We start from the raw sequence: 10,759 nt of genomic DNA on the forward strand, positions 1-10,759 counted from the left end.
TGCATGAATCTTAACTTTTATTGGCGATGTCTTTCTCGAGGTTACCTTGGCAACATGTCGGTCGTCAAACGTGGAGAATTGACGTTATCGTATAAACGCGTACATGATGGAGATAGCTGGCTGAATAATTGACCAGAATTATATATTTTTTACCCCTGTTCCTTGATGTATAGAAATTTATTTTGGCCACGTCTATATAGACAGGGGCAAATTTAAGACATTTATAGTATCTTTGAGGCAAATACTCCATTCTCTACTCAACTATAGTCATTATTTATGTTGCTAGTTCAATATATCAGCTCATTCCTGCGCAATAAACACCAAAATTATCTCCCAAATGATGATTTAATGCTTAAATTTATAGCGTGTTCCTTTGCGCTTAGCCAATATTTAAAAATACATTTAAAAAAATCTTTGGCACAAAATATATCATGTAAATCTGCCGCTGTATATTGTGGCTGTCAATGATTGTCACCAGGTATGTTTGCGTGGCAGATGTTTGTTTGAACTGGACATTTTGAGTAAAGTTACAAATAAAACACTCATCACTGGCTGAATTATTAAAACTTAAATAAAAAAATCTTGTAAATGTGTTACTGTTTACAGTCCTGGTCTATCAGAAAGTTTGAAAAAAAATCTTTTTTTCCTTCTTATGGACAATATAGCTAGTTTTTGTATTTGTGTTTGCAGTGGGGGGAACGAAGAAATGCGTCCAAGCACAGGGGAATGCTATCGGGTCAGCGGGGAGTCCATGTCAATGATTACACAAATGATACACATGAGTTTTTGTAGTCTTCACGCTGACTTTTGAAACATTGGCTAATCTGCAACACTCCGACACAGATTGTGCTTGAACATTTTGCCAGGTGAGTCTCAGCAGATCCTGTTTCAGTACCGTCGACGGCAATAGGTGTCCAGTCCAGTTGACCTGGGAGATCTGACAGTGAATAATCACTGCCAATCAAAATGGACGGATGTCAATTGCTGTCAATGGCACCAAAATGAGTTGTTGTTATTATTATTTTTTACTCTTGCTTTGTTATCAGTTCAATGTGGATTTTTTTTGTTTTTGTCTCTTGAAAAATCTTCAAGGCATAGATGGCCCGATTTCTCTCCCTGATCCGACCTCAAGCGTTCTCGTCTTTCCTCGGAAGGAGGAAAATGTCCCTCGACTTGGGGGCGCGCGAAGTGTTTGCGGCGGCGGTGGAAGCCGTGCAGCCCGACGTCGTCGTCCGGCAGAGTTTGTCGCGACAGGGCGACAGCGTGGAGGTCGTCGGCACCGGTCGCACGTTCCGGATGAAAAACAACGTGCACGTGGTCGGCTTCGGGAAGGCGGTGCTGGGCATGGCTGCGGAGGCGGAGAGGATTCTGGGAGAACACTTGGTTCGAGGAGTCGTCAGTGTGCCGCATGGCCTTCAGCAGGCGTTGCGGGAGCATGGGAAACAGTAAGGGAAATAACAAAACAAGCAATATTATGACTGAAAAAAGTCGTACATTTTGTGGTTTTTATTATAACATTTGATACGTTAAAAAAAGTTTAAATATATGAGAATTTAACCATAAAATAATGGGCTAATCGCTACAAAAAATGGTAGGATTCTGGGAAAATTGCCATTCCAATATTTCTCACTGCAGACACCTGTTGGTGAAAGAAAACAGCCGAATCCGAGTCATGGAGGGCGCAAAACACAACCTGCCGGACCCCGACTCGCAGAAGGCGGCGGAAAGCATCGCTGGGCTAGCAAGCGCCTTAACAGAGAAAGACCTGCTTTTCGTGCTGATTTCAGGTACACTTGAACTCATACATTGCCATTGACGGCACTAAACGTCTGATTCCATTTGATCACATCCAGGTGGCGGTTCTGCGTTACTACCCGCCCCCATCCCGCCCATAAGCCTGCAAGAGAAGTTGGATGTCACCCGCAAACTGGCGGCCGCCGGGGCCACAATTCAGGAGTTGAACACGGTTCGACGCGCCTTCTCGCTCTTAAAGGGCGGAGGACTTGCTAGGTGTGCGCATCCTGCACAGGTAACTTTGATGTTGGAAACATTTTGGGGGGATTTTTATTTTATTTTATATACATTGCAAAGCGGAAAACATTAAATACACACCCAGTGGAGTAATATGGTTATATATATATATATATATATATATATATATATATATATATATATATATATTCAAAGTATTATCCAATGAAAATCATCTTTATATATAGTCGTTGGTCATAGTTAAGACAATTTTTTTTGTATATGACTATTTTGCAGATCGATGCTTTAACTGACTTTTAAAAAATACCTTTTGATATTTTTGATGGATGGGAGAAAACACTAATAAATAAGTTTATAGTTAGTGATGACTTGCTTCACCTTTTTAATAGAAAAACAAGGCCCCATTTTTATTCGAGCCGTTTTTTTCAAGAAGCAAAAAACATGGATATAGACAAATGGATTTTTTTTTCTCATGAAAATCATTGCTCATTTTTCACCTTGTGTGCTTGTGACTGTTTTTGCAGGTCGTGGCACTGATACTATCTGACGTGATTGGCGATCCGCTGGACCTGATCGCGAGCGGGCCCACGGTGGCGACCGCGGCGGAGGGTCCGGCGTGTCGCCAACAAGTCCAGGCTGTTCTCCAACACTACGGTTTGCTGGACTCGGCGCCCGCCTCTGTGAAGGATGCGCTCGAGAGACTCGCCCCACGTCAAGAAGTCCAAACGGATGAGGCGTGTCGCGTTCTCAACGCCGTCATCGGCTCCAACGGCGTCGCCCTCCGCAACGCCAGCCGGCGCGCCCTGGAGCTGGGTTTCCACCCCGTGGTGCTCTCGCCGGGGGTGTGCGGCGACGTGAGGTCGGTGTCGCGCCTCTACGGCCGCCTGGCTCGCTTCGGTCAGGGAGCTTCGCCCGAGCTCGCCACCGAGGTGCTGGAGCTCGGGCCGCAAGTGGGCGTGGAGAGCGAGGACCTGCTTCGCGTGATGCGGACTTTGGAGGAGGGACGGGGCGTCGCCTGCGTTCTGGCCGGGGGCGAGCCCACAGTGGAACTGACGGGTCAAGGCCGCGGTGGCCGCAACCAAGAGCTGGCTATGAGGGTAGGACTGGAGCTGAGGGGTTCGCGGCCCCCGCCAGACAGTCCCGTCTTCCTGAGCGGTGGAACCGACGGCCAGGACGGGCCCACCGAGGCGGCGGGGGCCGTCGCAGACGCTAGCTTGTACGAAGATGCCCAAAAACAAAAGCTGGACACCCTCGGCTACCTGAACGACAATGATTCCTTTACTTTTTTTCAACGTCTGTCCGGTGGACGGAACTTACTCGTACCAGGCCTCACGTGCACCAATGTCATGGATGTGCACCTTCTTATTATTCCGCAAAGGTCAAAATGAGACTGATACGTAACTTCATGAATCCACTGTAATGAGTTAGTTCTATTTGTGAGGGTCTCATTTTATGACATTACACCATTTTGTACACTTAAATGATCCATTTGTGGCTTTGGAAATTAAGTATTTTTTAACAATAACAAAACTAGTAATGATCTGATAACTACAAAGGTAGTTTAAAGTACATATATGAAACATTTATTGAGAGTTCTGTATTTTTTACACGATATACTTGACTTTTACATTTGCTACAGCAGAATCTTTTTCTGGAAAGAATGAAAGTGAGTCTAAGCACGTAATTTTAAATAATCACAGACACTATTTAAAATAAATTGTATATTCACAATAACGTTATCCAGTCAACTGTACAGCCTATAGAATTGATGATAAATTCCTATTCAAATTGCAAGGTGCATTCGTAGTCCCTGGGACTTTCTAGAACTCCAGAAATCGCCGAGCATTCCAACTAATCCCTGTGAGATTTGAATGGCTCCCCTGCTGAGCTCCCCCTGTGATAATGAAACAATGACATTACTCGACAACTCAAAAACAAAAATAACAACAGTCGCGAAATAGTCAGCGGATACCCACCATCTGCCCAGGCCAGGCGTAGCGTCGGGCGTCCCGCCGTTCTGGCCGCTACCTGAACGCAACAACAACAAGTCAACTAAACCTCATTGCGAATACATCGACAATAAAATGTGTATAGGGGAAAAACTCACCTTGTCGATAATACATATCGTTCACGGTATTCCCGTAGACTTTCCAGGCGAAATGGATAGCCAGAAGACTGAAAATTAACCAGCTGAGAAGGATCTTGAATATGGAGACCCTCATGTCGTTGGCGAGCCAGTCCTCCACGAATTCGGACAGAAACGACAAGCAGCCGTCGGCCATACGGGAGAGAATCTCGAAATCCCACGGTTCTTCCATCATGCCCTTTTATTTTCCAGCCTCTGTCAAAAAACTGGTGAAATCTTTTCGCAATACATCGCTCACTCGCTGTAACAAACAACCACCTCGCAGTAGCGCCGCTCACTACGGAAGTGACGTAACTGGCGCGCACCTCCCATCATGCACTTGACATGTTAATTGACAGACGCAAAAATAATCATGACCTTTTATTATTAAAAAAAAATCAATTAGTTTCTAAAAAATAATTATTAATAATAGTAAGAGTAATAATAATTAGCCCTCTTGCTGCCATTTTAAGTACTTCGGGGCGGTGCCGCCTGGAAACAACGACTCTCCCGATTGGCTAAGAGACACATGGCGTCACTAAACCCGGATGCATCTCCTGCGGTAAGCGATGCATTTGTTTTCCTATCACTAACGGCGCCGATGTAAGCAAGAAGATCAACGCGAGGCTCCATGTAGCACATACTCCATGTAGGATTCCGGCCTTCGTCTGTACACCAACTTGTAAGTTTTGCCCTCAGTTTTAGTTCTAATTCTGTCTCATTTGTTGGAACGAAGTTGGAGATGGGGGGCATAAAACTGTATGTGTTTGTTTGTGTGTCCCTTGCTAGCAGGTTTGGCTATCGGCTGTCATCAATATGAAATGATTCCAATACAACATGTCGCAGTAATTAAAGCCAAAGCCGTCACCTTGAATTGCAAGCCATAATTACTCACAGGTACTGCTGAGAGCTAATTATTAACGGAACGCAAGCCTTATGGTGACCTCTAAGTCACAGTAAATACTCGGCTTTTCATGTAGTATCTTTGTGTATGAGGGATTGTGTAGACTTTAATAGCGAATTCCACAGTGTACGTTTCTTGCAGAGGCTTTTCTTTGTTGTCATGTGACTACGCGCTTGTATAATTGCTGCCTTTCTTCCATGTTGCTGTCTAATTCTTGGGATCTCTAACATAGGACACGATGTTATGTTGCAACAATCAAGACTATTAAGTGGACAGACAACATTTAATATAAATAACCGTCATGTGAAAGTCACTTCAAAATATTTAAATAGTCCAATCGTGAGTTTTAACAGACACCAAAAATGACCATTTTGTGATGTTGATTATACCCACACATACACGGATGGACTTGAGCACAAGAATATATGTGCAAACAGGTAAAGGTATCACAGAATAAAGGGGTCGTCTTCTTTCGTTTTAAGAAATAACTTGTGTAAGCACGTAACATTTGATATAAGAGATTTGTTTGCCTTTTTTATAATTCAATTTCCCCTCCCAACCCACGAATCTCCAGTGAATGGGATGGTATCATGGACATGGACAATCATCAAGAAGGAGAGACGCAGGGAGTCAAGATTTGTGATCCACCCTTAAAAGTCAACGCAGCAGGTACAACTATATTGCCGGCACATTTGGTCTTCTTGACACATTTACCATTAGCCGTGTTGAGGCTTCCCTGCACCATAAGCTATTTGTACTACAATTTGTACATAAACTGTATGTCATTGTGTTGTCTTTTCAACAGCGGACACCTTGGCAACCTCCCTTTCGCTTTTGGGGAAGCACATGTTCCCAGATCTGGTGGCCAGAAAGGCTGCGCGAGAAGAAGAGCTGACACAAGATGTACCAGAAGAACCTCCTCAGAACACTGGTAGCGGACTCCTTTCTTCATCAACTGAGCCAGAAACTTCATCAACTGAGCCAGAAATCGGGGACTGTCAAGACAGGAGGGATGACGTCACAGAGGACACTACCAATGAGGCTACCGACGAGGCTACCATCGGGGCTACGGACGAGGCTACCATTGGGGCTACCATCGGGGCTACCGACGAGGCTTCCATCGGGGCTACCGACGAGGCTACCATCGGGGCTACCGATGAGGCTACCATCGGGGCTACCAATGAGGCTACGGACGAGGCTACCATCGGGGGTACGGACGAGGCTACCGACGAGGCTACCATCGGGGATACCGACGAGGCTACCATCGGGACTACGGACGAGGCCATCATCGGGGCTACGGACGAGGCCACCATCGGGGCTACGGACGAGGCCGACGACGAGGCTGCCGATGAGGCTACCGACGGGGTTACCATCGGGGCTACCGACGGGGCTACCGACGAGGCTACTAACGACGGCACAAATGCCACTACGAACGATGCCGCGAATGCCACGCAAAGCGACTCGGAAGATTTTGTGGTCCCAGTGCTGGCCCAGGCCAAGCTGGAGGAGCAAGGCCTCAGCTCGGAGGGTCGCTCATCGCCGCCGCTGGAGGCAAGCGTCCAGGAATCTCCACCCGCCGCGCACGGCGCAAGCCACCACGACGAGGACGTGATGGCAGAAAGCTGGCGGCGGCACAGGAAGCATGTTTTTGTGCTGAGCGAAGCCGGAAAGCCCATCTATTCGCGCTACGGCAGCGAAGAAGCTCTGTCGTCCACGATGGGCGTGATGATGGCGCTGGTGTCCTTTGTGCAAAGTGGAGACAACATCATCCGCTCCGTCTACTCAGGTTTGGGAATATATTTTCCTGCCTTTATGTTTGAACCAATAGCCTTGCTATGCTAACGCATGCTTACAATACTATTATGAGAAAAATAGCTATTAGTAGTTGTAGTGAAAGAAACGTATAAATGTATTACTTTTTCTTTTTTACTATTGTTCATCTCTTTGTCAGAGGAACACACGGTGGTCTTCCTCCAAAAGGGGCCCCTGGTGCTGGTGTGCGTGTCCAGCAGCCGGCAGTCAGAGCAGCAGCTGCGCGCCGAGCTCCTTTACGTCTACTACCAGATCGTCAGCATGCTGACGCAGGCCAGCATCTCTCGCATCTTCGAGCACAAGAAAAACTACGACCTGCGTCGTCTCCTGGCCGGCTCCGAGAAGATCCTGGATGGCCTCCTGGACCTGGTGGACTGGGACCCCAGCTTCCTGCTGTCGGCCGTGCACTGCCTGCCGCTGGCCGCCTCCCTCAGGGACTCGCTGGGCCAGATCCTGCAGAAGGCCATCACGCCCAACTTGGTTTTCTCCATTTTGGTGGCCAAGAAGCAACTGGTCACCGTAGTTCAGGAGCGGGCGGTCATCGACGACGCCCGGCTGGAGCCGGCCGACGTCCACCTGCTGCTCAACCTGGTGGGCGCCTCGTCCGCCTTTCGGGCCGGCGAGATCTGGACTCCCATCTGCTTGCCGCTCTTCAACCCCGACTGTTACTTCTACGCGTACATCTCGTACCTGGACCCGCCCGAGTGCACGGTGTGCCTGCTGCTGCTCTCCACCGACAAGGAGGCTTTCTACGCCGTGGCCGACTGCAAGCGTCGCATCGAGGAGGCCATGACGGCGCAGGGCTCGTTGGCGCTCATCGCCAAGGCACGACCCTATGCCGTGAGTCAGGTGGGCGTGGCCGACCTGAGGCACTTCATGTACAAGCCCTTCGACGTTCCCGACAACCATCGCCAGCTCACGCAGTTCACCAGGTTTGAATCATAAACACTGTTTATTTATTAATTTGATCATTATCTGTCAGTTTCCCCAGCCAACAATCACTCATAGCTAGAGGCAATTTAGAGCGTTCAACCGGCCCACAATTCATGTTTTTGGCTTGTGGGAGGAAACCGGAGTACCTGGGGGGATCATGCTAACTTGTCTTAGACGAATTCTTGTGTGTCCTCTCCAAACCGTGACTTTGTGGACCCCGGCAGCCCCGAGATGGAAGCCCCTTACCACACAGAGGAGGAGAAAATGAGGCTTTTGGACCTTTACCGGTTCATGCACAGTCGCATCCACAGCAGCTCTCGACCCCTCAAACTCATCTACCACGTGGCCCAGAGGGAAACTCTGCTTGCGTGGGTAAGTGCACTTTCCAGGCTTCCCTCCATTATTGGGAATTCACTTCTTTGCAATTTTTTCCTGCTATTAATTATTATAATTTTTTTTAAAAAGTGCATAAAAATGCCACTCTTGCTACTAGGACTCAGCACTGAAAAAAGGTAGTTTTTATAGGGGTGACCCTACTTTGCGATTTTTCGATTATCGCAGCCATGCCATATCTACATTACCCGTGATATTCGAGGGATTACTGTATTTATTTTTTTCAACCCAATCTCTGGCTTGGAGCTATGTCATCGTGACTGGTCACATGGTTTCTGAACGGAGGTTTTTTTTCCCTGTGCAAGTAATATTTACTGACCGCAGTAATGTGTTTTTTTTATTCATTTCTTGTAGTGTGGTGCTGAATGCGACGGAGTTGCAATTTTCTAAAAGAGTCATTATTTTTTGACTAAATGGTTGATTTTTGCACAGGTGACAAGTAAATTTGAGCTGTACACATGCTTCAGTCCGCTGGTGACCAAGGCGTGCGCCATCACGGTCATCACCAAGCTCCTCCGCTGGATCAAGAAGGAGGAGGACCGCCTCTTTATCAGGTATCCGCCCAAGTACTCTACCACACCCAATCCCGCCAAAAGCTCGCGGGGGGCCAAGGCGGAGGCCCTGGACTCGGCCGACAACAGCTTGCTGTCCCTGCTATGAGTCGGACCCGTTTGGAAAGTCGCCAAAACGGAGGTAGGAACATTTTTTAATTTTTGACGGGGGTCAGAGCGGTTTTACTTTATTTTATAAAACGATGAATGTATGGCACGCACGAAAGACTTTCTTCAACAGCATAATGCAAAGAGGAAATGGACAAAACAGAAACACCTTGCAATAAAATCTCAAATCCTCAATTGCTCATAAGAGACTAGTAATATCAATATAATATTTTTGTTTGTCTTTCAAATTAAAACGGGGGCTCAGAAGGTTAAGAGAATTGGGATCACATAGAAAATTATATGACGAGAATAAAAAGTTGAAGTCTTAGCCTAATAGCATAGTCGCCCAAATCCTAATTGAAAGTTTTAAGAGAAAAAAGACAAGATATATGTCTATGTATTCCAAATGGATTGATATTTGTGTTGTTTTTGTGACAGTCAGTTCAAAATGACTTAGTAAGCGGGCTAACAATGTTATGTAGATAAAAATATATTTTTGCAAAAGCAAAGTTGTTCTTTATGTGGGAAAGTATATAGATATATTTTTTTCTTGTACATAAAAAGGTGGGTTACTTTGGCAAGTCTTACCTGAAACCTAATTTCTTCTGGGAAGAAAAAGTTGTAATTTAATGAGAATGATTGTATATTTTTTCTTATACATTTGGCAGGGCAAAAAAAGTTTTTCTGTGGGATTTTTTTGCCACATACACCCAAAAAAAGAAGAAAAACATTTATATTTAGGTAATATGACTACTTGAAATAAATATTGCCTTCTCAAAAAATTACAACTTCTCTTTCTAAAATAAAAAGAATAATTTGACATTCCCTCAAAACAATTTCGGGGGATTCTCGTGATCTAATTATTTGAGTGTATCCTTAATGCTCCTTATTGGTTAAAAAAACTATACAGGAAACATTTGTCTGTTACAATACATCGTATTTAAGTGTTTTCATCAACAGGATTTCAACTATTTGTTATAATTGTGCTTGTTTGTGTTGAGGATTTTGTTTAGAAAACAGCCTCACCGTTCATGTTGTCATTTCAAATAGTCTTAAAAGTCTCGGACTATCAATCCTTGTAGTATTAAGAAGTAAATCCCCAGACCAGGTTGCACAAGTACTACATTAAGTGTTAAATGGTGTGTTTGTTCTAACTAAATGCAGTTATGCAAGCACACTAATAAAAACATTGTTAAATTAATACTAAACTTGTGCACATTTTTTGGGGGGTGGAAATAAAAAAATACTCTTGTTTAGTTGATTCAATAGCTTTTATTGATGTGTGTGTGGAGGAGAAAATTCCCGAGAGAGAAAGGTTGAAATTCGAGAAGGCTCGCCATGTGATGTTTTTTTTTTTTCTTCAAGAATTTTTTATTGTCACCGTTACAAAGAGCTACGAAGCGTCATACACACACAAAGTCTTTTCACGTATTTGAAACTCTTTGCTTTAAAATAACACTCTCGGCTTCCTTGTTTTTTATTATAATTTTTTTTTATAAATTAAACTTCTAAAATTGCAGTCATTTTAAATTACTTCCTGTTAGCAAGTATAAACAAACATTTACATATGTACAAAACTATACACTTGACTTGAATAATCATACTATATGTGCCACACACTTTCTCACACACACACACACAACACACACACACACACACACACACACACACACAGGGGAGCCAGTTTGTGCTATTCAAGTCGATTTAAAATGTCGCTCGACCGCAGTAGTCTTCATTTGCGCTTAGCAAGTACTCCACAAACACTTTCACAATATGGAAAAACATAAGTACACATAAGTCCCACGTACTTGATATTGCAACATGGCTGAACTGTACAGCAGAGCCTTAAAAATAGATTTCAGAGTGCGACTTGAATTAAAATGAAATCATTCTGGGAAATAATTCAATGATTGAAATCATACAAAATTTAAAAATTGCAAA

The 10,759-nt window shown here is 44.8% G+C and overlaps 3 protein-coding genes across 6 annotated transcripts; 2 read left to right on the forward strand and 1 right to left on the reverse strand.

The window, feature by feature from the left end:
• Positions 1–724: 724 nt before the first annotated feature.
• On the forward strand, positions 725–3,496 carry glyctk (glycerate kinase). Its single transcript, XM_077603890.1, has 5 exons — positions 725–866; positions 1,093–1,445; positions 1,636–1,787; positions 1,854–2,029; positions 2,517–3,496. Exons 2-5 carry the CDS (start codon positions 1,099–1,101, stop codon positions 3,378–3,380), a joined length of 1,539 nt encoding a protein of 512 aa, XP_077460016.1. The 5' UTR covers positions 725–866; positions 1,093–1,098; the 3' UTR covers positions 3,381–3,496.
• A 53-nt stretch (positions 3,497–3,549) lies between these two features.
• tcta (T cell leukemia translocation altered) lies at positions 3,550–4,443 on the reverse strand. Its single transcript, XM_077603892.1, has 3 exons — positions 4,100–4,443; positions 3,969–4,020; positions 3,550–3,886 (listed from the first exon to the last, which is right to left on the reverse strand). Exons 1-3 carry the CDS (start codon positions 4,311–4,313, stop codon positions 3,844–3,846), a joined length of 309 nt encoding a protein of 102 aa, XP_077460018.1. The 5' UTR covers positions 4,314–4,443; the 3' UTR covers positions 3,550–3,843.
• A 214-nt stretch (positions 4,444–4,657) lies between these two features.
• mon1bb (MON1 secretory trafficking family member Bb) lies at positions 4,658–10,079 on the forward strand. 4 transcript variants are annotated; one of them, XM_077603270.1, is made up of 7 exons: positions 4,658–4,799; positions 4,907–5,014; positions 5,596–5,690; positions 5,827–6,807; positions 6,973–7,765; positions 7,991–8,138; positions 8,592–10,079. In XM_077603270.1, exons 3-7 carry the CDS (start codon positions 5,612–5,614, stop codon positions 8,817–8,819), a joined length of 2,229 nt encoding a protein of 742 aa, XP_077459396.1. In that variant the 5' UTR covers positions 4,658–4,799; positions 4,907–5,014; positions 5,596–5,611; the 3' UTR covers positions 8,820–10,079. The 4 variants fall into 4 exon arrangements, with proteins under 4 accessions (XP_077459396.1, XP_077459397.1, XP_077459395.1 ...); XM_077603269.1 differs by having other exon boundaries at positions 4,676–4,799; positions 4,910–5,014; XM_077603271.1 differs by lacking the exon at positions 4,907–5,014 and having other exon boundaries at positions 4,667–4,799; positions 5,586–5,690.
• The last annotated feature ends 680 nt before the right edge of the window (positions 10,080–10,759 follow it).

This window comes from Stigmatopora argus, chromosome 6 (genome assembly GCF_051989625.1).
Source record: "Stigmatopora argus isolate UIUO_Sarg chromosome 6, RoL_Sarg_1.0, whole genome shotgun sequence".
Taxonomy (NCBI): Eukaryota; Metazoa; Chordata; class Actinopteri; order Syngnathiformes; family Syngnathidae; genus Stigmatopora; species Stigmatopora argus.